This window comes from Scleropages formosus, chromosome 20, assembly GCF_900964775.1.
Source record: "Scleropages formosus chromosome 20, fSclFor1.1, whole genome shotgun sequence".
Lineage (NCBI taxonomy): Eukaryota > Metazoa > Chordata > Actinopteri > Osteoglossiformes > Osteoglossidae > Scleropages > Scleropages formosus.
The window spans coordinates 16,152,583-16,179,980 of record NC_041825.1 but is presented as its reverse complement, the minus strand read 5'-3'; the positions used below and the strand labels follow the sequence as shown (position 1 = coordinate 16,179,980).

Here is a 27,398-nt window from a genome sequence, read left to right as displayed (position 1 = left end):
TGTTTCACTGATGTATGGATGAGTGACCCAGTGTTAGTTGAAAATTGAGCTCTCTTTGTTTGCATAAAAATCATTACCCATGGGTAATTCTATGTAAAACAAAGCATGGTGTTTGTGCAATGCCAAACTAATCTTAATCATCTGGCCTCCTACGTTTATTTGGCAGGGTGAAAATAAGCAGTGTTTTGGCACTCAGGTGCGGGTTTTCTTCCTGCTTAAAGACACAGGAATTATAAGACGTCACAGCTCACTGGGAGAGTGGAAAACATTTTCAGTGGATTTTTCCTTTCTTTTTTATAAACAGTAGAAATGAGATTAGTCCTGAGATTTCATATTATATCAGAGGACAGGTTTTAGCTTTTTCATTTACTTGAGGTTTTACCAGCTGCAATTATAAGAAAGCTCTAGTCCAAAGTAAAGACCTGTGACCACATTCTTTGGATAACCTTATAGAAGAAAAAAAATCTGTTCATTCTGTTAATCTCAGGTCAGTCTGAAAAAGTAAAAAACATTTGACTAACAGGCAAGTTGCATAATTTTATTTCTATTGTGATTCCACTTATTTGCCTTTTTTTTTTTTTTTTTTTTAAAGTTTAGTGCACCTGGCAAAACTCTTTCCACAGTTACAAATGATATTATAGGCACATACAAAACAACCTGACCAACATGGTACACAGAGGGTGATACGTAAACATGTATCCAAAATAAAAAAAAAAAAAAAAAAGAAAAATAATAAAAATGGTTACACTTCATTAAGATTAAATACCATAATATTTCATTATAATCTTATTGGTCATGTAAACTATTACACATGGTTATATTTCTGTTCAGTCATGCACCCATTCATATAACACACCCTTCAGGCATTTGCTAACACAGTCCTGGCCCTGAAGGATTTTTTTCCTTTGTTCTTTCCTGCTTCTGCGTTAGTCAGAAGAAGTGTAGCACCCTACAGTGAGTTTGTTTCTGCTGGCCTCCAGCTTCAGCCATAGCCTCCTCCCCGTGGGCCGCCACCCGAGCTCTAACCTCACGTCCGTCTCCCTTTGCCGCTCCGAGTCCCGTCGCGGCACCAATTTATCTACCAAAACCAAAACACAGCTTTACTGCTCCTGAAGTCCCAGTGGGAGGGTGTGTTATAAACACGTCAGAGCGTACAGGTCAAACGCGTGCTTCATGCTGCTGCTGCTGCTGCTGCTTCTGTACCGACAGGACCTGCAGGCCCACCACCTCCCATACTGCCCTTGACAAGAGAGTGCCGAGCTGAGCTGAGCTACCACTAAAGGGACACCGTCTGATGGACACCGTCAATGGAGGTGCCCCGTGCCCCGACATCTCCTGTGTATCAAAGCCTCATGCTGGGAGAGCCATTGGTTCCCAAACTACATTATACATTTTATTATATACATGTACTTTCTAAAGCTGACAAAAGGCTTTTCAAACAGCTTGAACTGTTGCCAATTCCCACAAACCCTGGCAAAAACGTGGCAAGAGCAGTAGTGATGCAGTGAGCTTTCATTCCTTCTTTTCTAAACAGAACCACCGTGACGTTGATTTGCGGGGGGGGGGGGGGGGAACCTATTTTTGTGGTAATATTTACAATTTGATACTTTATTGGTAACTTTTTCACAAAACTGAAAGACGAGATGCTTTATTTTTAAATTTGGGCTTATGAAAGGCCTATACGAATCATTCTTGACAAATGTGTATGTTTACAGTGTAACTACAGGCACGGTACAGTGATTGTTGTTCAGATCAGTCCTTCATGTCTCACAGACTGTTAAAAAGCCAAACACCCAAACCCACCACCACCAAACACTACACTCTCCAGTAACCTTTCTGGCTTACTCTCTATCTCTGTGTTAGTCTGCAGCACTGGAGCAATCATCAGCCCAATTCACTTATGATCACAAGCTAGATAATGACAGAGAAATATCGGTTTTATAGCTTATACCCATCAATGTAAATCACTGCTGGATCTGCATTAAAACACATCAACTAGTCATGCGTAAAGTTATTCCTTCAAAGAGAAAACTCCATGAATTCTGTTAAGATTTTTAGGACTTATTAAATGTTTACTAATCCCTCCTACCATTCACACAAAAAATGTATATAGAAGTTAATCACAAGAAAATTAATTAATGCAGGTCTGATACAAACAGGGACAGGAACGATGAATGACAACAGCTCCCCTAGTGGAGCTGAAGGGAAAAACAATTGAGGTCACAGGTCATAATTGTAGCTATAGTTACAACACCATGATAGTGTTTTGATGGAAATGTTTATAATATTACTATTAACAATTATTAACTGTAATATTTCACATGAACAGCTTTTTTTTTTTTTTACATATACTTGACTGAATTACTAAAAAAAGGAGAAAAATCCAGAGCACTGGTTATAAAACTAGTGACACTGACAAAGAACACATTGGGGTTCTGGCCAATCTCACCTTTTTTGGCAAATTCCTTCATTGAGAAGGACAGATATAAGCATAATGTCAGTTTAAGTCAAAGGGATTCACTATCCCTTCTCAACATTATCGGTTACTTACGTGTATATATATATGCACAAATGGCCAGACTTTTCACTATTCCAAAGGAATTTATATATATATGTACTGTAAATATTTTACAAAGTAAAATGTCCAAGTCAATGTGGTGGTCAACATTCTTACACAGAACTGGTTAAAATGTATTACAATGGAAGAATTATACTACAAATGATTTTCAATAGAAGCGTTAAAACACTTTGAAATGCCCCAATATTTTTTTTCAGCACTGCATAATAACGAGGTGGGATATCCTCCAAAACGACACATGGGCTTATGGTCAGACGTTTACACAAAGTGAACAGTAACTTGGAAGTTGTTTTTCCCTTTCCATTTATGTTTCTTTCTTAAACTCATTTTTCAAAAGAAAGTCCTGGTAAGATTTGACCTCTACTGACTCAGTTAATTTAGAAAATACTTATTGTAACTTTCCCTAGGAAATGTTCCTTCACAACACACTTAAGCAAATGTAGGGGTGTAAAAGAAAAAAAAACCAGGTCAGACTTTTTTGGGTTTTCCCTTAAAGTTTGACTACTACATCCTGACAAAAAAATAAAAAGGTTCCTTCCTAAACCACGTATCTATTTTTACTAGTACAAAGAATTTTATATTTGCCATGGCACTAATTAGTTTGCAAAATTAATTTGTTTTGGTCTCTGTATACCACAGAAGAGATTTTGCTGACTTTTGGTATAAAATCTACATTAAAAAGCATTTTTTTTTGCCTGAAAAATCTTTTACTGCTTAATATGCCGAATGGATCCAAAAAAAAAAAAAAAAAAAAAAAAAAAAAAACAGCTTAGCCTTTTTGTAAAGCCAGAAAAATCATCATATGCAGTTACTACATGATTGTGGAATCTGTATGACACTTATACCTTTATAATAATACACTAGACCTTGGATGTGGGTTTTTTTTAATCTCTTTGTACACACTGCACACTCGTCCACTATTAGCTTTTGTATATCACAACTATGTGGGATATTGCGACATATGGCAATGTGAAGAGCTTTTCTTTTCTACATTGAAATCTATTCATAATTAATGTCCAATTAACTTTCGACATTTTTTCCCCAAACAGACCTGACCCCTGGCTTGCCCCAGGGCATTACTGGTCTGCTTGGGGGGGGTCAGAGGCCATGTGTAAGGGGGGGAGCTTTTGGCTTGCCACTGGATCAAAACAGACTCAAATATTCATTCAATTATTCTGAATGCTCACAGGAGGGAACTCATTCTCATCATCCAGACACACGGGTCCTGCAGCAAATTCGTGCTCTGGGATCACCTCCCCCTTCCTCATGCCGCCATCTTCTGAGTATCCTGTGTGGTGGGGTTGATGGTGTTGTGAAAGGAACACAAACACATAAAAATACCATGCTGGACTTAAACCATTGTACAATAACGTGATGCTTCAGTCACAACTTTATCCAAACCGACATACAATTGTACCTATTCATCCAGCTAGATACTTCGCTGCAGAAATTGAATGTAAACACCTTTCTCAAAGAGTACCACAGTAGGACCCATTCCAGGGACTCAGGTCCACAGCCATCAAGTTACATGTTCATGCCTTTAACCTCTATGGAAACTCTTACAGACAGTTATGAATTACACTACATATTTGATCCTTTCCCAAAAAGCACACATTTGCATGTCCATCTGGTTTACATGAGCTTTTCAGCAGTTTTTCCTGTTAGGAATGAATGGGCCAGTCCTTACCAGTAAGGGCTGTAGAGGAAGGCGCTACCGTGGGGATGGCTACTGTGGCAGCATAAGACTGACTAGGTGGCGAAGCCTCTTTGTTCTCCGACTCATTCACAGATTCCTTGAGCTCATCATTAGAATCAAACAGCCTGCAGGTGGAGAAGAGGATGGGCAAAGATATGTGGTGAGGTGAAGCACGCAGGGTGAACAGGTGGAAAACCACAGAACTCAAATATAAACTGAGTTGAGGGAAGGCTTCAGGTGGTAAGACAAGACAGAGCTTGGAGTGGAAAGAGCTGAAGCTTGGGGGGGTTGGAACTGCAGGCTAGAGCTGGAATTGGGGTGCAGCCACACAATCCAGGACAGTGGTGAACAAAAACCCCACCTGTGTTTTTTGACCAGCACACATTCCCCCCCGTCCTGGGGATCCACATTGTATATATAGAGATACCCATCAGAGGAGGCCACCAAGAGGCGTGGCAACTTCTGGATCCTGAAAGAGACAAAGCAGAAACCTCCTTTAGACTAGGCGGAGAGGAAGCCCACATCTGACCTTTTTTCAAGGCCGTTTCATTTACTTAGGAGTCCATGTTCACATTCATTTGGTGCCTATATGCACCTAAAATATTTAACAAATAAGGAGAATTTTTAAAAAAAAACCTTATGCTCTTAGTTTTGATCTTTAGCTAACAAAGAACACAGGCCTACTCATTTTACCACGGTGCATGGTATGCACCAATCCCCTTATGCAGTCAGTTTGGGGACTGCTAAAGTCCTGCTACTAGGGCTCAGTGAGGGCTGACTTCCGGTACGCACGTGGCCAGGGCACAGACGTTCTTCAACCCGAAAATGTTGAGCCGCACTGTGGCAAAGGCGCGGTCCTGGTTCATCATGTCGGACACCTGCGCGGGGAGGTAGTTGCTAGCGGCCGAGAACATCTTCCCCACATAGGCGGACCAGGTGGGAGACTCCTCTTCTTGACTGCAAGCAGACGACACAAAGCTGCAGACAAAAGGTCGTGGCTTTGCGAGGACAAGAGAGGACTGGGGCGGAAGGCCTGTTTGCGTTCGGAGCGAAGTAAGAAGTGAAAAATGTCTATAGCCTTAACAACCTCTAATTGTAATCACAAGGCATTTCGCAGCAGCATTTTCTATTTACTCAATTACTCTGAATGTTGGTACAACAGCTACGTTGTGCTAGACCAACAGTTCTCTGCTGAAATACATTTACGTTCAAAAATTCAAGGGACTGCTGCCCCCCTGTGGCTGTGTAACCAACCATCATCACGAATATTACAGGTGACCTACAAGAAGGATGCTCGTATTGACGGCTCTGTGCGCGGATGCTAAAGAACTGTGCTGTGCAGAGTACAGGTGCGTGGAGACATACCTGGGGCTGTGCTGCTCGAGCTTGAATATGTGCACTGTCTCCGTGTTGCTGGAGGCACAGAGGAACTGGGCATCAGCGCTGAAGGACAGCGAGCTGATGCTGACGTACCTGCAGGGAGGTCAGAGGTCAGCAGAGCTGAAATAGCAGCTGGTCAGTCAGTTATGAATCAAATTCTGCATTTCATTTTCCAACTTCTAGATCCTCAAAGGAAACATGTTGTTGGCAGCACATCGGAACAGATGGTAACGCATCAGGAGTGTAACGCCCTCCGAGGTCCATTTCTGACTCACAGCGTTTCCCTACTGATGACTAAATGCTTGTGCCCATTCCTCTCTCCCTCGCTCTCTGTCCTCCTCTCTGCTTTAGCATCGCAGCGTATCAGTGTGGGGTCTCACCTTTTCATCCCCCGGCGGAACTCGAATAGCCTCGTTCCCTCCGGAATACTGAACACTCTGATCACGGTGCCCTGGAGATGAGGAGACCACACTCAGCATACGCAGACCGGGAGCGAGACGGAACCAGGCAGCTAATCCAAGTCGCTCCCAAGTGGGTGGACAAGTGGCTAACGTGCAAAATTCTGGACACAGAGGGACACTGACTGTGATGCGATGTGGTCAACGGAATGGAATCCTGGAATGCTGGCGCAGGCACGCGGCGAGAACATCGAGGGCCGAGCTTACCCTCTCCGAGGCGCTGGCCAGCTTGGTGCCCGAAGCGTTGAAGGTGACTGCTGCCAAGGGGCTGTCGTGGGCAGGGATCGTGGTCACGGTGCTCTGTGTGCGGCAGAAAGTCAACACATCTTGACCACTTCCACAAATTAAATGCTATGCTCATTTTCAACAGTCGGCGTGACCCTCACCGGGCTGTTTGCGTCATACACGATTATCTCCCCAATAGTGGCGCTGCCGGGGTAGGCTAAGTACGAGTTGGAATGGTTGTTGGAGAGAGCGCAGAGGCCTGGAACAGAGGGACAGCGCCGGTAGTGAGAGGACTGTGGTTTTCAAAGGTGGGGGGACGTGCGTGCGCGACAAGCTCAGGTACGAGCTGCAGCTCGAGGAGCAGGTCTTTTACCTGTGGGGTTGGAAGGTGTGTTGAGAAGAGTCTTCAGCAGCTTCATGTCCTTGATGTTATGTATGTAAATGGATTCCTCCAGACAAACAATCAGCCTCTGCAGCGAAACACCAAACCAGCGAGTTGATTCGGAGGAGCTGATTCCAGACACTAGCACCTGGCTGGACTGGGTGGCTGGTCTTCTGCTTCACAGTCACCTCCTTAACCGCACTCGACGGCATAAGAAGGCGAATCGCTTGCGCGGAAGTCGCGCGACAGAGGTATTCTCAATAAGGTTCTAAATTCGGCCGAACGGCTTAAAACCGCAAAGTCGCGTGTCCGCATCGCACCCCAACCGTTGCTCCACGGCCCATTCTCCGTTCACATACGTATCCCCCCGCCTCTCTCAACTGGTGTTCCGCAGGGCCTCCTACTCTTCTCCATCTACACCTCTTCCTTCGGCTCTGTCACCGCCTCTCAGACTCACTGCCAAAAAAACCCAGCTTTTGCATTTGTCCCCTGCCTCCTGGACACCTCCGCTCGGACGACTGATCTCTGTCTACAACGCAACTGCTCCGAAATCAAGATCCTTCACCTCCCATCTGGTCCATCCACGCCTCAGGAACTCCGTATCAAACTAGATAACTTGCTTGTTTCATCTACATCATCAGTTAAGAACCTGGGAACATGCCTCTGCTTCCCTCAAGCGTAGAGTGAGCCCTGCATGCGTGATGTCGAGACAACTTTAGAAACTGTAAACATGCACCATTAAGATGCCCAATACTGTGATATTGTATTCTTATTCGACTCTGGGTAAAGTTATAATTTTACCTCCTTAGATATTTTAAACATACTGCTATCCTGCTGGAGGGGGGGCACGGTGGCGCAGTGGGTTGGACCGGGTTCTGCTCTCCGGTGGGTTTGGGGTTCAAGTCCCACTAAGGGTGCCTTGCGACAGACTGGCGTCCCGTCCCGGGTGTGTCCCCTCCCCCTCCGGCCTTACGCCCTGCGTTGCCGGGTTAGGCTCCGGCTCCCCGCGACCCCGAATGGGACAAGCGGTTTCAGATGATGTGTGCCATCCTGCTGCATATTTAAATGAAGTTCATTTATCTATCATTATCAGTAACTGTTCAGTGCAAGGTCACAGTGGCCTGCAGACCATCCCAAAAGCGCAAGGTGCGAGACAAGATAACCACAAACACCTACTCACTCAGAGATATACACAAAGGACAAATTAGAGTGTTCGGTTCAACTGAAATGCACGTCTTTACACTGCGGGAGGAAACCGAAGTAAACACAGGGAGAACATGCAAACGCCACACGGGCCGAGCCAGATTCGAACCCACAGCCCACGAGCTACGAAGCACAGTTAGTAACATTCCACCCTGTTTGAAGAAAGTGTAAAAACCAAACATACTGGACAGTATGAAGTTCATTCATTTATAGTACGCCACCTATTGTGAGTCAGCCTGATTGAAGAGATGATCTTGATGAGCAGTTCATAGCGCAAAACAGCGTTATACACTATTATATGATAGAGGCTGCCCGAAGCTGAAGTTGTTATGGTCCTGGAAAGTTGGGTACAGAAAAAAAAATAAACTCAAGAGTGAGTGTTACTTTACTTGTGACCAAAGTATTTGAATATCAACATGAGTAAACAGCACAATGCAGTGTTTCATATGCTGGTCAAGGAAACAGATGTTTCTCACATAGGAACTGAATTCATAAAGCATATAAAGGACAGCTATAAATTACTGAACACACTCTCTCATGATGTAAATCACATCTAAATGAATAATTACATATATTAAAAATAAAGAAATTTGTATATGTTTGGCTCAAATGTCTACGCTCAATGTTTCAGTGACAGGTAGAAAAGGAAGTTTCCCGTAAAGTTTTTGTAAAAACAAACGGAGAGTCATCTGAGCACACGAGTCTCGGTGCCAGCTGGGAGCCAAGACTGAGCGCCTACCTGGCGGTTGAGACGGACAGCCAGGATGTTGTTGGAGTAGCTGTAGTTGCAGATCTCTGTTCCCTTTTTAAAATGGTAGACGTTCATACGGCGAGGAAGGGCCAGGCTGACCACCACCACCAGGCTGCTGGAGAACAGGCGCTCCACAATGTACACGTCAGGGGTTTCTGCTGACCAGTGTGGGAGACCAGCAAGCTGTGAGCATGGGGACCTTGGCGAATGGAGTGGGACCAAGCGGTCCCCATACAGACGCAAATTATATCACAGTAACACAGAGGGGTGCCGCGCCACACATTCAGCAAAGGCAAGAGAATCTGAATCAGAGGCCGTTAATTATTTTCATAGTTCTGTACTCTTATCAAGCCACGGTGGCTCAAATAAGAGCTGTTTAATGTGTACTTGCATACAAAATGCATGGGATATCAAATATCAGAATACCACACAGCAGGGGCCTAGGGATTGCAGCAGAAGCCAAATCAATAGACAGGGCCGCAAGTCCCACTGCTGGGTTCTATGACACCAACAGCTACAGTTCTTCAGCTCAGGATCAGTGCAACATGCAGCAGCATCAAGAAGGCCACCAACATGTAGGCGTTGGTGTTTCCTCTCTGCATTGTGCCCTTTTGCTTCATGTTGACATGAACACATTGGCTTAACCACGCTGTGACAAATGCAATGTGAAAAAGAGGCTGAAATCAGAACTTCTCAAAAGAAAAGAGGACATGCCCACCGCTTTCATGGATGCAGTCCAGCCGATCAACGGAAGTCACAGAGAAGAGTTTGTATCCAGTCTTGGTTCCAACGGCCAATGACCTGAGACAGGAAATCTGCGCTAAGTCTGAACCACAGTAGGAGGACTCAAATCCTTCTGCCCAAAACTGTCAAAATTCTCTATATCCAAGACAACAGGTTCGTTCTGTAAGAGCAGAGACAATCACCTGCATCGTCTTCATTTCACATCAAATAGTCAATGGCATCTTTTAAAACATAGTAAATCATACTTTAAACAAAAGGCTCTGAGGGCAAAACAGGTGGACATTGTCATGTTACATTAGAGTGACATAATTTGTTGGAAAAAAAAAAAAAAAATCTGTTTGACCACAAGGATGGTCTATGACTCAGACAGCTGCTGAGAGACACACCCAGGAAGAGAACCCAGAAAATAAATTCTGCGCTTTTTGCATTGCCTTCTCGTAAGTGCAGTGGCAGAGTGGTGTTGAACAGATGCTTATTCTCTGACAGACAGCCCACGATGAACACAGACAATTCTAACATGAGTTTACAAGTGTGATTATTCATGAACCCGGGTAAAATCGTGTATATTTTCTGACAGGCTGAACATTACAAAAACTTTGGGAAGACACTGTACGTTCACAGTAGGGACTTGAACGAGTTGAAGTCAATTCTTCACGACCACTTGTGTGGTTTTCAAGGTAGAGGATGGAACAGAAGGCCTTTACCACTGCTTTCTTGCACGTGGCACGATACCCACAGCCAAATTTGAATGCTGTTCCAACACCACAGCTCAGGATCTGTGAGGCACCCATGCTACCCAGTGTGACACTGTGCCAATATTTTTGAAGATAAATACTGTATGGAAAATCCACTGGTGTTTCTACACAATTCAGCCACTAAATGGTGGTTTTTTTTATGCCAGCCAGGGTTGGTTAATAACAGTTAGATCAATCCAACATCAGGCATTTTAAAAATGTTTTAGCAGTTCTAGACTTTTGACTCACTCTGTAATCAATACTTAACAGTGGGACTTTAACCAATGACCTTCAGGTTACAAGTCCTTGTTTTTGAGTCATTTACATCACTCTTAAGTGATTAAGTGGGGCAGCGTGGTGGCACAGTGAGTAGCGCTTCTGTCTCACAGCGCCTAGGTGGTGTGACAAGACATGGGCTTGATCCCCACTCGGTCTGTGTCGAGTCTGCATGTTCTCCCCGTGTCTGTGTGGGTTTCCTCTGGGTGCTCTGGTTTCCTCCCGCACTCCAAAGGCATGCTGTTCAGATTCCCCCATAGTGTGAGTGACAGAGAGTGTGTGTGTGTTCCACTGATGTAAGGATGAGTGACCCAGTGTAAGTAGTGTATCTAGCAGTGTAAGTCACCTTGGTTGAATAAGGTGTGTGGGCTCATAACACTACATAGAGTTCACTGGAGGTTGCTTTGGAGAAAAGCATCTGCTAAATAAATAAATGTAAATGATGATTAACTCCTTACTTTAAAAACTAAGATTCAGGAACAGCCAGAGTAAAAGGTAATTAATGTGGTTGGTGTTTAACATTTTTTTTTTTTTTAACCTCCTCCAGTTCAACTGATTTTTGCTGTTTTAGTGAGGAAGACTCTGTTCACAATCATCCATAATAAACAGAACAAGTAAAGCGAGAGAATAAAATTAGAGCTATGCTTGGGGGGAAAAAATAAAATAAAATAAGGTTTAATCATAATTCCCAATGCGCAAAAGAACAAAGTGTCACCTAGCACTTGAGACATTTCATTTGGCTCTAATCGCTGCGGAGATTGATGGTAATTCAACACGCAAAACAAACTTCCAGGCATTAGTGCATCTGAGACTGAGAAACTATTTTTAAACAATTTTGCCAATAGGCACAAAGACCCTTGAGTGAGAACTGCGAACTAGGTCAGCAGTGAACCTCCGCCTGTCAACCTGACACCAGGCTGCTGCGGATAAAGAACAATCGGGATCATGATTTGCTACAGTAACAAGGACCACACACGAGGAACAATAACAACAGTCGCTTTCAACATCCCTGAGAATATTTTGCCGCGACACTGTCAAATACTTACTGTGGCAGCAGGCTGTGCGCTGAAAGTGTGAATGAGAAGGTATAATCCTGATAAAGACCTGAATCAACTGCGTGATTATGATTTCATGAGCAGCGCGTTTAACACACTGGCACGTTAATAAATACTGTGTGTAACTTACTGCTGCGGGAACTTGTGAGCAATGAATGTAAAAAAAAAAAAAAAATCAAGAAACTGTGGTTTACTTGGTATGTCTCTTTGTGATTTTTAATTCTAGGCTAGTGTAAAGAAATGAGAAAACAACACAAAATTACTCTTTTTTTTTTTTTTTTTTTTTTTAAGTTAAATCATAATTTCTAATTGTTCCTCCCCACGCCCCCCGCGTTATGCAGAGAGAGTGCGATTTGCAAAGAGAAGTGTCACATCGCTCCTGTCCGCAAGGCTGTGGCCGGACGCTTACGTGGTGTCTTGGTTGAAGGAGGCGCAGATCAAGCCATCCGGTCCGCCGGGACCGTCCCTCCCGTCTCTCCCGTCTCTCCCGTCTCTGGTCTCCATCCAAGGCTCCAGCTACCGCCGCTCCTCCGCGCCGGATCGAGGCCCGGGATCGGCAGCAAGCGATTCTGGGAGCGTTCCTACCAGACACAGCAGTGACTGAGCAGCAAGTCAGACAGTTATTTTCGTACATACCCCCTTCATTTATCCGTACCTATCGGTTATCTCCAGAATGTACCGGATGGTTTTTTTTTTTTTTTCTTCTTTTTTTTTTCCTTTTTCACCCTAAAACAGGAATACAGTCAGCCAACTGCCAGCTGGCTAACTTACACAGTGAAGAAAAAGATGAAGCAAAACAAAAAACAGCTGACTTGTTGTTGCGTCATTCGGACGCCCCGTTCCGGTTGGCTGTTAGGGGGTGCAGCTGCCGTTGTCCGACACGGTCTCCATTGGTCACTGCGCGAAAGTATCGTCTGATTGGTTCATACAAATGAGTTCAGAGGGCTCCGCCTTTTCCAGCAGGGCCTTTTCGGATTGGTTGAAGCCTTCGTGCAGGTCCAGTCAACAAACAACGCCTTGGAAGTATTTACGTGTAAACTGTTACGCGACCGGTACCTCTGGACGGTTCGCGGTGTTCGAGGCGTGTGACCCCGAAATTGTTCTTATTTTTTTGTTTTAACAAAGAAACATCTTTTCTGGTGTTTGTAACGCCGGACACATTTTATTAAGCATGATGAGTGTAACTGTGGGCAATGGTCCTATCTGTCCTTCACACTTGGATTCGTGTATCACGCCCTTCAGTGCTTCACACACACAGAGCTTTTCCATCCAAGTTCTTGGCCAAGTTCATTTACCCGCGTCTCGCCACCTGTAGTTTACGCCTCATGATTTAACACATAATTTTTAAATCATCACTTCAGAAACTAACTGACTCACTGCTACTTCAAGTCCGTGAGCGAGACCGGTTAATTTTAATCGATCGTCTAAAATGGTGCTCAAACGAATTGAACTTTCGAGTTCTTTGCTGTTTCTCTGCATTTCGGCGTATTGTTGAATATCTTGCAGGTTCAGAACTAAAAAGATAAGTGATAGTCATCATGGCAAAGTCCAGTTTCAGCGGATGCAACGTATGCAAAAGGACCATGCTTAGTCATTTAGTTATATACATTAAGATACAATCTATAGTATCTGTGAGTACATATAGTATGTGACATTGAAATGAATAACAAACATGGTCCATTTTGTTCTTCATCCTGCAAAATCCCAGTCAGGATTTGTTAACATTTACTCATTTAGCTGACACTTTTCTCCAAAGTAACTTGCCATGCTAGGCCTGTTTACTCTCTTATTTTACTGGAGCCATTCAGTGTAAGTACCTCAAGGTTACTATAGTAGGGGGTGGGATTAAAACCAGTGACCTTCAGATGCAAAGGCAGCAGCATTAACCATTATGCTTTCAGCTGACCCCTGAACAGTTATACTATGTTGTAATTTGAAAAAGCCATGTGTAACACATATGAGTATATCTAGTATGGGGAGTCTAGGAATCCAGAACTCCATAACACAAAAGAATCTCAACTCATCCCATTAATTAAATAGTCAAAATGGGATTTCAATACCCCCCCCAATGATGCCCAAAGGACTTTAAAAACTGTTTTCCATTGGTGTGCTTTTTCACTGTCTTTTAAACTGGGCTTCAGTGGCCACACCTGGTACTCTTTTCCTCATAATGATTTTCTCCACAGGTGTGGCCTCATGTTGGGAAATGTGGCCTGGGCTACTGCCATGAATCTTAGATATACAAGGAGCTGCAAATTAAGTTATCATTACTGATATTAATTTAGTTCTCTACATTGGAGAACTGTCAAAGCCTGATGTTTCAAAAGTTTTTTTTTGAAAGGTAGTGATTTAAAAAAGATGGAAATATGAATAACTGGTGAAGCAGTGTGAGTCAAAAGGCTAGAGAGCAATGTATGTTTCCACTGACATACAGTACAGGTGGTTTGCAAGGAAATTTTTCTTTAGGGCTTATAATATGATGGGTATCACAGGCAGCAGGAGAAGGAAGACCATAGGGCTGCAGAATGGATATCAAGTGAGCTATGGATTCAATGTAGTGCAATTTTGATGCAAGTTGTGGTCTGATCAGCCCTAGTTGAGTCACTTGGGCAATGATGTTGAAAGACATGAAAGTCTCTGTAATGCCAGGTTATATCACTGATGATGATGGTGCCTCACAAAATGTGTGCAATAAATACTTCATGTGTGCTGCTGATGAAAGAAATCTTTTTTTAGGGAAGTTTTCAACAAGTTGTGTAGAACTGCAGTCAAGGTTTTTTCAGTAATACCAAAAAAATCTCACTCACTCACTCACTGTTGTTAATCGTTGGTCCTGGTCAAGGTCATGGCAGTCTGGAGCCAATCCCGGAATCACTGGGTGCAAAGCTAAAAAGGGTGCACAGTGGACAGGATGCCAATCTATTATAGCGTTCAGATTTGTTCCTTCAGTCAGTCAGTCAGTCAGTCAGTCAGTCACACTCTTCAGGAAATTTAGTGTCCAGTACACCTGAATTGCATGTGTTTGGATTGTAGTATGACACAGACACAGGAAGAGCATGCAAACTCCACTCAGACAGCTAGATTACAATTCAAATCCAAAAAGCCCATGCACTGTGAGGTGCCAGCACTACTTGCTGAACCACCAAAAAAAACACAGTTTCATGGAATAGTTTCATTTAATATTTAAAATTTAAGCGACTTTTTAAGATATGTATGTAATTTATATTTTACATTGCCTTTATAATCTACAGTAGTTGAAAAATGTAAAATTGTCCTGTATATTCAAAATAGCAGCCTGCCTATGTTCATGATCTTACTGTACTTTGAAAAATGTAAATATAATTATATAAAATATTGAATAAATACTAAATAAATTATGTATATGTTTAATGATGTATTAAACACTTTATATAATTATATCATTTTTAACATTATATCTCACCACAGTTGTCCAGATATGGGTGAAATTGTAAAAACAACAAGATTAAAAAATTGGCAGTGGAGTTAAGGGAAGTTCAAGGGTGACTGCATTCGGCAAAGGATGTTTTATTGGTTTGTGATACGAGTATCAGGCTGTGGAGAAGCAGTACGTCGAAGCATCGGCTTTTTTCTTGACGTCACGACTTCCCTCAAACTTGTCCTTTAAGGTTGTCAAGGGTTGCAGCTCTCGTGTCAAAACGAGGCAGGTTGACGTCAACGGTTGCTTCTGATTGGTCCCGACTCATTTCCGGTGGGGCAGCCATCCAAGGACTGGAAAAAGAGAATCGCGGAGTTTGACTGGTGTCTACAGGAAAATTGTTAGGAAGACTAAAATAATCCAAACAGCGCTCGAGCCGCTAAGGTAAGAAATGTGTTTTTATTAATAGTCATTTTTCTTAAAAATAAGGATTTTGCGGATCGTGCACCCGTCCCTTGCTGTTTAACATTAGCGTACACCTTTCGTTTGTTGTGATATGTTTTCAAGATGGCGTCACAGAGGGTTCTGCGGCCCTGATATGTTTGTTTGACTCTGAAAGTTGTTCATATCTTATTCTATCTATTTCGGTGTTATTTCGTTACATTTATCTTTAATTTGTTGCCTTGGTTTACTCGACAAAGCGCCGAATCGGTTTTTGTTTTTAGTAGTGGCGGTAAAGCACGTCACCGTGTTTAGCTAGTTAGTTGGCCAGTTGGATCATCATCATGTCGTTTCTGTCAGTTGTTTGTCTATGAAACCGCAGCGCGAGCCTCCGTCTATGCAGCAGCACGCGCGCTGTCTGTCTGAAATCGTAAAGCAGCAGGCGGATGTAACAGTCAGGTGTCGCAGCACTAGTGCCTTTCAACTCGCATGTCAATTTAAGGGGCCATTTTTCTCAGTCAGGCAGTGTGTGCGAGTGAGGGGTGTTGTCGGTTGGTTAGACTAGTGGAACTGGCAGAGACACTACTAGATCTGTTTGTTTTTGGAGCATAAATGCACCGTACATTAAATTTAAACAGTCTAAGCTGATCACCTTGTGCAGATTAGTATTGACCTGATTCCATATAGAAGTGGATAATACTGACAGTAATCCAGATTTTTTTTTTTTGCTATGCGAAGGTGATATAACTTGTGGTGATGAACGTGTGCGAACCCGCAGGACATTTTTGTCCTTGTTTTCACACTTGTGCATGTAAAGTTGTCTTTCAGAGTACACTTTGTTTCATTTGATCTGGACCATTTTGCACAGTTTCGCCGTTTATCATTTTAAAAAGTACTGTTTCTTCTCCCATGCAAAATATCCTATTTGGTCAAATGCAAGTAGTATGTAGGTAGGAAAACCCCTTTTTGTGTTTATTATGGGCGTTTAGGAAAAAAGTGTTAAAGGTAAAATATTGCAGTGGTTGGTAATATTCATGGTTTTTGTTTTTTCAGTAAATTTGGCTTTTGCATTGTTTTACCTTGAAAGTAATGATAGACCGTTCTAGCTATAATTTGCTTTGAAATTAGGAATTGAGTTATGTAAATAACTCCAAATAATCATTTGAAATGTGTCTGCTTACTGTAACAATACAGTTTAAAAGAGTAATGCACTGTGGCCTAATAATGTAGGTTCCTATTTGCGTATTTGTTTATGCATTTTGTTTTTGGGTAAAACTGATATTATATTAACTCTTGACTTGATTTAAATATATAAGAATAAATATCAGCTTTGGAAAAATGCTTCCATATGTTAAGTGTCATACTGTATTACCTATTAAGTATAAAAGCATCAGTTTAGATGATGTTCTCTCTTGTTGGCCTGTTTCCTTCATACACTGTATTTCACATGCTTTGGTCATTTTGTAACTGACAACATTTATTACTTGAATGCGTTGTGTCTGTGACTATTGGGCTGAACCTTGTGTAGGTGCTGATCGTTTCAGAAATTTGATGTTACTTTTAATTTTTTCTATTTTGTGTTTGTTTAGGTATTCTGAAGAAGTTGTTTTTTTTTTTTTTTTTTTTTTTTTTTTTGTGTGAGAAATTTCTCTTTTGATAGTTCTTAGATTGTCTGCATCCAAGTGTTACAATGACCTAAAGTCTGGTGAGTTGGGTTCACTGAATAAAACTGAGCCAATAAAGTTAGCCTGTTAAAAGTGGGTGTAAGTATGTGACGTGTTTTTGTGGCATTTGCTTACATTTCCATTCTAGGTAAACTAAGCTGTGTCAAATATTTGCTGTTTATGGTGTAACTGGACAAAGCTTGTGCTTAAGTTTTATTAAACGTTTCCATGGTAACAGGTTGTAAACCTGGGCGCATCCTCTGTCAGATATTACAACTGGTGACACGCAATGTGGCATTATGCAGTCTCCCAAATTTGATTGCAAGAAAACATTTTACAATTCATTATTAATTATTGTGAAACATTTATTAGCTATGACCGAGTTAGCATTAGTTAAGAGTATAACGGTACACAGAGAGATAATAGTGCGTACCTAATTTTATTTTTTGAAAATATAATAGGAACCCATTGCACTTTTTCTGATTGCACTTCCAGTCAAACTTAGACAACTGAGTCCCTCCAATGCACCTATATTCTTATCATGAACAAATTTCTTTGCCTGCTTCTATGAATGGGAAGCTGAATTAACTGTTTTTGAACTGTTAAATGACAATGTTGTAGCGGTATTATGGTACAATGACAGGGTCATGCTAGTGTTCATATCACAGCAATTACCTTCATGCAGTTAAATGTTACAACAGGAAAAACTGATAAATTTATTTTTCATCTGCTTCCTCATGGTTACTGATACAGGAATATGCACTACAGAAGTATGTGGTAATTTCCCAGTATATTCCGTTCCCAGCGAGTTTTTTCCTGTGCTGTAGAACATTTTTTACATAGTCAAGAATTCATGAGAAACTGATAAGCGATATGGTTAGGGTGATTGTATTATTTGAATGTCAGAATAAAGGTGTGTGTTAACTCGTTCTTTTGCTGGCTGATTTGTTATATTCAGTAAGTGGAATTATTTTATTTAACCCTAAATGCTTCTAGAGCTTTACTCTTTTTCTTCAGCTGTTTTTTTTTTTTTTTTTGCTCCTACTCAAAGTATTAAAAACATAGCCAGTCTTAAGTGGACATCTATTTTACAAAGACAAGTCATTAAAATAGGTTATTAAATTTGGTAGTCAGTTCAGTAAAAAGTCATTGTCTTTTCAGTACTAATTACACACTTACTTGAAAATCAATTTTTTCCTAAAATTGAATGTTTATGCCTTTTATTTTTGGTGTTTCCTGCACTCTGCTTTTTAATGTTTCAGTGTATAGGCATTAGCTACATTAACATGCTATATAATGGATAATATTTTTATAATAGATACATAAGTCTAGGTTTATGCAGTATGGCCTAATATTGTATGATAAATGTTAAACATCCTCTTTCACATGTTTCTGCCACAGGTTTGATTTGTTACAAGAAATTTTAATACTTTTTATCATGTGTAATTATGTTAGTAATCGTAAGTATAGTGACCAAAAGTCCCTTACAACCTAGATATTTAGACTTACTCAGTTCAGTTAATTATCTGAGGGAGCATAATTCAGAAATGTTGATTGCAAGAAGTAAAATCTATAGTTTTTGGTAATTTTATGTGGTGACATCACATTTTTGGGAATATTATTTTGTTGCTGAATACCACAAGTTTACCATTCCTATTACAGGTATTTCATTCTATTTTAGAAGATGAAGAAATAACCTCCCTTGAAGCATTTTTTTTTCTAAACACTACAGGTCAATAATTTTGTGTTCACTGCCATTCTCTAGAGAGAACATGCAGGTGTACAGGTTTTTCTGTGGATTTTTCCATGTAATTTGCCCTTGTCTTTTTCCTCCCTTCTGCTTTTGGACAAATGTTGTCATATCTGAAAAGTCACCATTTTCCCTGTGGTCCAGGTCTGATCAGCAGGTTACCATGGCGTCCGGTAGCACGAGCAGTGAGGAGGAGAGGAGCCTGCGGGAGTGTGAGCTCTATGTGCAGAAGCACAATATCCAGCAGCTGCTGAAGGACTGCATCGTGCAGCTGTGCACTTCGCGACCTGACCGACCCATGGCCTTCCTGCGCGAGTACTTTGAAAGGCTTGAGAAGGTCAGATTATAAACTAAACAGTATCATGTATTTCAAACATTAAACAATGCCACAGTACTAAAAAAAGAAAAAAAAAAAAAAAAAATTGCTTACTATTCTCCTTCGATAGTTGGCAAATTTTTCATTCTTCGTTGATAAATGCATGCTGATGTTACTTTTAGCTTCCAGATTCATCCATGCAGCTGTCCAGTTCCAACGAAATCCAAATAAATGAACTAGTTGGTCTTTTCCTGGCAGGAGGAGGCCAAACAGATCCTTAACCAGCAGAAGTCAAGCTCTCGCTCAGACTCCCGGGAAGAAGAGGTCTCCCCTCCCATGAACCCTGTGGTGAAGGGGAGACGGCGACGGGGGGCTATCAGTGCAGAGGTTTACACTGAAGAAGACGCTGCCTCCTACGTTAGAAAGGTGAGGAACAGACACACGCACACTACTGTTCCTCAGAGCTTTCTGCTGAGCCGCACGCCACAAAAAGCAGTGAGAACTGAAATGCGAAGCACTGAGTGTTGAAAGGTTTTGCAGGCATGTATTGGATTTGGTAGTTTTTTACAGTACACTACTGAAATATTCAGAATTTCACTTTGGCAATCCAAAGTGTTTTACTCATTCCAACTTCAGTGTTGACAAGAAGGAATGTGAAATGGAAAAATTAATATATGTGACGTTTTATGTTCAGTCCTATGCAAAACTACACACACACACACACACACACATTTTCTGAACCGCTTGTCCCATACGGGGTCACGGGGAGCCGGAGCCTACCCGGCAACACAGGGCGTAAGGCCAGAGGGGGAGAGGACACACCCAGGACGGGACGCCAATCCGCCGCAAGGCACCCCAAGCGGGACTCGAACCCCAGACCCACCAGAGAGCAGGACCCGGTCCAACCCACTGCGCCACCGCGCCCCCGTTGCAAAACTATATTTTCTGTAAAATGTAATTTTCAGGGTATCAGTCCAAAGATGTGGTCTTCTGGTCGATTGGTGACAAGTCATACATGGTGTGAGTGGCACAGAGTGTGTGTTTCACTGACGTACGGATGAATGACCCATTGTAAGTAGTTATCTAGCGGTGTAAGTCAGCTTGGTGAATAAGTGTGTTGGCTGATAACACTACATTTCATTGGAAGTCGCTTTGGAAGGAAGTGTCTGCTAAATGAAGTGACATACGTAACATTTGTATTCCTTTCTGTTTTGTGGTCCGAAGTTCCTTGTACAAGGAAAGAGCCTGTGTCACCTTTTTTTTTTTTTTTTTTTTTTTTTTTTTTTGTTTCTCAATTTAGATAAAAAAGAGAGAGCTAGATAGTAATCAGTGTTAAGCTGGCAAGTTAAAACTCTAAAACCTTATTTACAGTCATGTTTTAAAACCACCATACATCATATTTGCCCCAGCAGATGAGGCAGTAGACTTGTTTGAACCAGATACTGTGCAGCGACATTCATAGAAATGAGGTTTGTCTGAAACCTCCTAGATGTTTTGCACAGCCTACTTCTCTATTCAAGAGGTGAATCGTCATCTGCGTATGCTTTGACGTCATTGCCGTGCGTCATCATACGCTCCACTGAGCAAGCACTTAATGCTGCAGTTAGGCACAGAAATGTTACAGATGCACGATTTGGTATACGTATTTTGTTGTTGGCGGCTAACTGCTGATATCTTCTAATGCGATTATGATGGGTTTGTGCAACAAAATTAATAGTACAGTCAGGTGTGCTGTTCCTGGGATTATTGTTTTTTTTGTACTTAACCTACCTAGCATTTTTGGGATGTTGATCTCTAGCCATTTCTCTTTTGTGAAAACAGCTCACAGAACTGTAAACACAGAAAATTTGATGCTTACTGAAAGATGTTGTAACGTTTTCAAAATGTCATCACCACTAACATTGTTTTCTCTATCCTTTACTGTCTTTGTCTCAATTACGAGCATCTAGCTCTGCAACAAAATTTTGTACACAAGCATTATATTTCTTAATCTTGAGTCAAAATCATCAGTGAATGCTTATGCAACTGAAAACCAGGTTGCAAGAAATTAGTTTTAAAAAGTGAACTTGAATGATTAATATGTGATTACTAGCAATACTATTTTATGTAGGTACTTTTTCATTGTAGGTTATTCCTAAAGACTACAAAACAATGGCTGCCCTGGCTAAAGCAATTGAAAAGAATGTGCTGTTTTCACATCTTGATGACAATGAGAGAAGGTAATTTGTCATTTTTAATTACTTCTAATCGTGTTTCATATCATTATTCAAACAGCATTAACATGTTGTTATTGTTTTACAGTGATATCTTCGATGCTATGTTCCCTGTAACTTATATTGCGGGAGAGACTGTTATTCTGCAAGGTTAGAATACATTTTATTAGAAAAATTTATTCCAGAACACAAGGTTTACTACAAAATTTCAAAGCAAAACATGAATTTTTACAAAGTTTTTATTTCACAGGTGATGAGGGTGATAACTTCTATGTTATTGACCAAGGTGAAATGGATGTAAGTTATTTTTTCAAATTTTTTTAAATTCTGATTAAAGCTCTTACACTCCTTCAGTTGCCATGTTACATCGTCACCACGTCAGTGCATTTTTGGTATCTTAACTGTAGCTTTTCCGATTTGTTGTATACGCAATTGAAGTAAGTTTGATACTAATGTTTGAGTTTGTTCCTGGAAGGTCTATGTGAACAATGAGTGGGTGACCAGTATTGGAGAGGGAGGAAGCTTCGGAGAGCTGGCGTTGATCTATGGCACCCCAAGAGCAGCAACTGTGAGAGCAAAGACCAATGTGAAGCTCTGGGGTATCGACAGAGACAGCTACAGGAGAATACTGATGGTGATTACTGTTTGTTCTTGTAAATTTCTACTTTCAGGTTGAAAATATATAACCTTAGTATATGAGGATTACTCAGGATTTGAAGTAGTCATACTTTTGCCTCTGACTATGTGTAAGGTCTCTTGGACTCCATATAAACACTTAATTTGTGTTCCAGGGAAGCACTTTAAGAAAGAGGAAGATGTATGAAGAATTTCTTAGCAAAGTATCCATTTTAGGTAAGGTGTTCCTAAGCCACTTTTTTTTTTAAATTTAAATTTAAAAATTTGCCTTTTATTTGAAGTACCCAAGTGGTATTTCCACTGCTGCTGTATTATCTTTTAACAAAGTACTTACCATGAGTTGCTCTAAAGTTACCCAGCTCTATAAATGTCATTGTAAGTCACTTAAGAGGAAAGAGTAAATAATAAAAACCAGGGACTGTTTTGCAATTCTCATTCATTGTACCTTGACCATTTATATTGCCCATTCTTCTTGTTGTTGTGTAATTGTTCAGACAACTAAGTTATACCACTGCAGAGGTTTATTAGTGCGATTCATGTCAAATTTTTTAACCAAAATGTTAAAATGGTACCCATTTTAAAACCTGAATTGGCAACTTTCAGGTGACAAGTCCATGCTGTAAATCACCAATGAGAACTGTTTTATTTTTCTTCCCCTTTTGTGGAACTAATTACTGGACTGCGTGGCTTTTTTGCATATAAATCCACACAAGTTAAAAATAATTCCTTGTAGTATGGTCTCACTTTTGGATTATTTTTTTTTTTTGTGTAATTCACCAGTTTAATGTAAATGTGCTGTATGTATCAATGTGGCTAAATGGGCTATATCTGCAGAGTCCCTGGACAAATGGGAACGTTTGACTGTGGCCGATGCCTTGGAACCTGTGCAGTTTGAGGATGGTCAAAAAATTGTGGTCCAGGGAGAGCCGGGAGATGAATTTTTCATCATCCTTGAGGTACTTTTGTTAGAGCAATTTTATGGGCACATTTGCACAGTTGAATGGTTCCTGCTCTGGTAGCTTATGTAAAGAGACATGCACAGGATAATTTGTATATAAACACAATCTTGGGACCTAGGCTTATCAATTTCTTTATTTTACAGTGGCTAGAAACATTTTCAAATGAGTTTTTGAGTAAGATCTTGATCTAGATGGAGAATATTTTTTAAGGTTGCTGCTGAAATTCTAAAATTGTATATTCACATACTTTCATATAAAATACAGTGCATGAAGTTTAGCAGGTTCTTGTTATCTAGAGAGAGGCTGAAAGCTTTTCATGTTTTCACAGGGCTGTGCAGCTGTGTTACAGCGCAGGTCAGAGAATGAGGAATTTGTGGAAGTTGGACGATTGGGGCCCTCAGATTATTTTGGTGAGGATTTCCTCTCCTATTTGAATATTTCTGTTCACATTAGTATGTGCTTCTATAATGAAGCACGTGAAACATTTTGCACTACACGTTTGAAAGTGTAAATAGGTGTTATTTGACAAACCACTAAATGCTCTTTGTCTGCTGCTTGTTTGCCTTTTTTGGGCCCACAGGTGAAATAGCCCTGTTAATGAACCGCCCTCGTGCTGCCACCGTGGTGGCTCGCGGCCCTTTGAAGTGCGTCAAGCTGGACCGGCCTCGGTTCGAGCGTGTCCTGGGCCCTTGTTCAGATATTCTGAAGCGCAACATACAACAGTATAACAGCTTTGTGTCACTTTCTGTCTGAAAGATATACCAGCTCATTTCCCTTCACGCAGGGTCCACCAATACAATCGGCTTCACGTTACCATTTGTGGGTTTTTTTGCTTTTTCTTTTGTTCTTTTTTTTAAATGTCCATGTTTTTCGATACCCAGCTATCCACCAGCATAACTGCTTTGTCTGTCTGTTTCTCTGTGTGCCCAGTGCAAGGTTTGATGCCTAGTACATATGTCTGCTCCATATGCTTTATATGTGACAGAATGAATAGTTGTCTTTATGGAAAAGAACAATGCGATGTTTCAGAAAAAGCTGCATCGCATTCTCATATTTGAAGGGTTCTTATTACTGTATGAAGCTATACTAGAACTATTAGGAATAGGAGAAAAGCAAATATTTTACAGATTTTGTTCAGTGTGTCTAGGCTAAAAAAAAAAAACCTTAAAAATTAAATTTGTATTGCTGTTGAGTATTTTGAAATTTGGCATATGTTTAAAGTCAGCTGCTATAGTTTGTTTTGAATTAGTTCATTTCAGGGGTACTAGAAGTTAAATGCGCTATTTTGACCATGGCAACCTGTTTTGATCCCCCCCCCCCCCCCCCCTTCCTTATGTTGCACAAATGATAGTTGTTAAATGCCCCATTTTTATTCTTTCCATTTACATTTAAATACAGTATAAAGTACTTCTAAGGACTTATTTCATCACTGCATAGTATCTAATATTTTGATGTTGGGAAGGCGAATGTTTTTGCTCATGAAAACAAAATGCATGTTAAAACATCCCCTTCCACCTCATTGTGATCTTTTGTCTTTATCTCTAGCATGTCACCTTGTTTTGCTGCCAATTCCCCAAAGCGGATGAATGGGGTTCTCAACATTATTTGTTTTTTAGCTTCAGTTTGTACTGAAATCATATAAAAGCTTTGTGTTTATTCTATAGTTATTACCTCTTCTGTGCAGCCACCATTTTGTAAAGACTCACTGCATTACATTTATAGAATGTATGGCTGTTTTTTAATTCTGAACAAAATAAAGGTTTTGGAGATTATTTCTTGGATTTTTAAAATATTTACTTATAGGAAAATTATACTTACAAAACTCTTTGGAGATGAAAAGAATTATGACTGGTTTCTTCAAAATGGTGGCTTTGCAAGACAATGAATTCATTGAAACTTAATTTAAATGTACTGTGCTCAGTTTCAGATTCATCACCTCATTTATTTTTATGAATAAGTAAATTTTAAACACTGTTTTGAAACTTGTTTTTTTGGGAGTTACTTATCCCTTTAACTGAGTGTAGACTATAATGGTCATAATCAACACAAGTACCAAGCTAGTGCCAAATACTATGGTGGTTCAAAGCGTAGCCAGGATCTGACTGAAAGGCGCAGTGTATTTCACTCTTGAAATGGGCACTAAAACCTTTGTCTACTAGCCTACAGAAGATGTTCTGTTCGTGACATAAAGGCTAGCTACAGCTGAGCAATTTACGTCTCAACATACTGTTCTAAAATCTATTCTAAAATCTGTACTTTTTGAGAAAAAATTGGCTGAACATTTGCCTTGGTTCTGTTTGACCGTTGTCAAAATAGAAGCGCAAACCACCTTTGAAACATGTCACACCATTATTCATTTTTGTCTCGTTGACACCTGAAAAGAGGAATCCTTAATTGGGTCTTAAGTGTATTTCAGTATTTACGACTTGCTACGTTTCTCAGTATGCACCAAATGACATATTCCACTGTTCTATAACGTATATGTAATCATAGACTATCCTTTACTCTTATTATTATTATTATTATTATTATTATTATGTATAGCGTGAATTAGTTTAGGACCGTAGTTGGGATTGAGCGCAGGCTCTGAGCAGTAGTGTAAAGTTCAGACTTTTTTTGTAAATGCTTATTTTTCCATGAAGTCTATTTTAGGTGCCCAGTGCCATGACTTAAACAATGTTTGTTCTGTTGTTAACAAACAAAATAACAGTATGTAGTTGTATCATGTAAAAGTGTCATGGGTCAATATTATATTTTATATATATATTTATTCATGATTGACTGATTTTATTAAATTTATTAAACCGGAAGGTGTTCAGAATATTTTCTCTCAAGCAACATCACAACACGTGCCTAGAATTAAGAATCAAGTGGTTTATTTTCATTCTAATTAGAGAAGAAAATCCTTAAATAAAAGTTCATAGTTAAGTCAATTAAATTTGAATTTGTTACATGCATGTTACATTATTCTTGCATAAAACTGATTTATTTCTTACCAGGAAATAAATTTTTAAAAAGCTGACTGCCATTTTCTACATTTATTAAATGGTAAGGTTAAATTTGTTGCTTGTTAGTATGTTCAATCCAGCATTTGTCAAAATCCATGAAATTGCTTGGAAGTTTGACCTGAGCGAAGTTGAGATTAGATGGTACTCTTAATACCACATGCAAATGCAGCTTCAGGCCCATCTATGAAATGCCTCATGGTAAATTCTTAATTGTGGCCTGTGCATTAGATGACAAAACCATCCAATGTTTTTGTGTTCAAGATGTGTATTAGTAACAACAAAATATGAGGAGGCCAGGCCAGAGTGTGGCAAACAGTAGGGAGCTTTTATGCTGGATAAATTTCCAAAAATGGTTGTCCCAGAATCCCAGCAAAATTTGATGTGTCAAGAACAGAACACAAATAATTGGCTTTCCGATGAATGTTTTGTTTTAGGACTACATTACTTCCTTTCTTTCTCATCGCTGGCTTTTTGCTCTGTTTTTGTTTCATTTAAAGAAATTATCAAGAGGCGGTAAGTTTCTTTCTTTCTTTCTTTCTTTCTTTCTTTCTTTCTTTTTCCAACATGACTCACACTTAATAGCTTTATCAGTCAAATCAGTTTCTGGAGAGTGTGTATGTATGGATGTACTGTATGTATGTACGTACGTATGTATTTACAAAAACAACAACAAAAAAAAAAACGTAACTTGACATAGTTTGCCTTAGCTTAAATAACCAGGGTGTAGAAGCTCCTGTTAGCCCAAACGTAGCAGGTGTGTGCAGCCTGCAGTTGTAAGAGCTGTCAGTCATCAGAGGACCATTTTGTTTCTGTTGTTATCAAACTACTGTAAGGTTTGATTTACTGTTATGTGCTTAAAAAACAAAAAAAAAAAAAAAAAAAAGACAAATCCTTTTGGTATAGATTGTCCTAATGGCAGGTCGAGCAATAAAGAAATTTGATTCAAAAATCTACCCATTGCGGTGTTTGTGTGTTTGTTTTGAAGGGCTAAATGTGTATGATGTGGCCATTTTGGATTTCCCGCTAAAATATCCACACGGTAATTAGAGCGCTGTGGCCTTACTTGTCTTCATGTTGTGCTTTTTACTCACTATGTCAAAAGTTTTATGTTTTAGAATAAATGTAAATTTGTTGAAAACACTTATTTGCTTCGAAAGTGTGTTGTTTATATATTCTGAGCATCTTGCTGGCTGCTACGGGTAACGGGTAAGCTTGATGGTAATGTGAGGTATTTGCTACATGGGTCACGACCCGTGCGCTCTCGTGAGCCCCTCGAGCACTGCTCGCTCCGGTCAAGATCCCGGATGTACGTCACCGAGCAACCGAGGAAGGCAGCGCTGTAGCAATAGTCCCCGGGCACTAGATGGCAGTATAGCTCAGTGTGTTCAATGGTAAAGCACAACGACGGGTGTCAATGTCTTTCCTGGTGCTTTGAAGTACGATGCCGGCTGTCGGCACAAAAGCTTGACATTAATGAAATATCAGAGACTTTAAATAATATGACTTTAAGTTACCACTGGAAAACTTTTAAT

At 40.4% G+C, this 27,398-nt stretch overlaps 2 protein-coding genes across 5 annotated transcripts; one reads left to right on the top strand and one right to left on the bottom strand.

Annotated features, from left to right (window-relative positions):
* Nucleotides 1–716: 716 nt before the first annotated feature.
* On the bottom strand, nucleotides 717–12,287 carry wipi1 (WD repeat domain, phosphoinositide interacting 1). 4 transcript variants are annotated; one of them, XM_018761805.2, is made up of 14 exons: nucleotides 12,138–12,287; nucleotides 11,892–12,082; nucleotides 9,392–9,474; nucleotides 8,662–8,831; nucleotides 6,711–6,807; nucleotides 6,499–6,596; nucleotides 6,320–6,412; nucleotides 6,035–6,105; nucleotides 5,640–5,747; nucleotides 5,067–5,231; nucleotides 4,636–4,743; nucleotides 4,266–4,399; nucleotides 3,766–3,866; nucleotides 717–1,078 (listed from the first exon to the last, which is right to left on the bottom strand). In XM_018761805.2, the coding sequence occupies exons 2-14, from the start codon at nucleotides 11,984–11,986 to the stop codon at nucleotides 1,028–1,030; spliced, it is 1,374 nt and encodes a 457-aa protein (XP_018617321.2). In that variant the 5' UTR covers nucleotides 11,987–12,082; nucleotides 12,138–12,287; the 3' UTR covers nucleotides 717–1,027. The 4 variants fall into 4 exon arrangements, with proteins under 4 accessions (XP_018617321.2, XP_018617320.2, XP_018617322.2 ...); XM_018761804.2 differs by having other exon boundaries at nucleotides 11,892–12,063; XM_018761806.2 differs by having other exon boundaries at nucleotides 8,662–8,828; nucleotides 11,892–12,063.
* A 2,935-nt stretch (nucleotides 12,288–15,222) lies between these two features.
* Nucleotides 15,223–24,193, top strand: prkar1ab (protein kinase, cAMP-dependent, regulatory, type I, alpha (tissue specific extinguisher 1) b). The gene is made up of 11 exons (XM_018761378.2): nucleotides 15,223–15,323; nucleotides 18,879–19,071; nucleotides 19,309–19,476; nucleotides 21,178–21,269; nucleotides 21,352–21,413; nucleotides 21,514–21,560; nucleotides 21,739–21,897; nucleotides 22,055–22,115; nucleotides 22,734–22,855; nucleotides 23,187–23,268; nucleotides 23,439–24,193. The coding sequence occupies exons 2-11, from the start codon at nucleotides 18,898–18,900 to the stop codon at nucleotides 23,609–23,611; spliced, it is 1,140 nt and encodes a 379-aa protein (XP_018616894.1). The 5' UTR covers nucleotides 15,223–15,323; nucleotides 18,879–18,897; the 3' UTR covers nucleotides 23,612–24,193.
* Nucleotides 24,194–27,398: the final 3,205 nt, after the last annotated feature.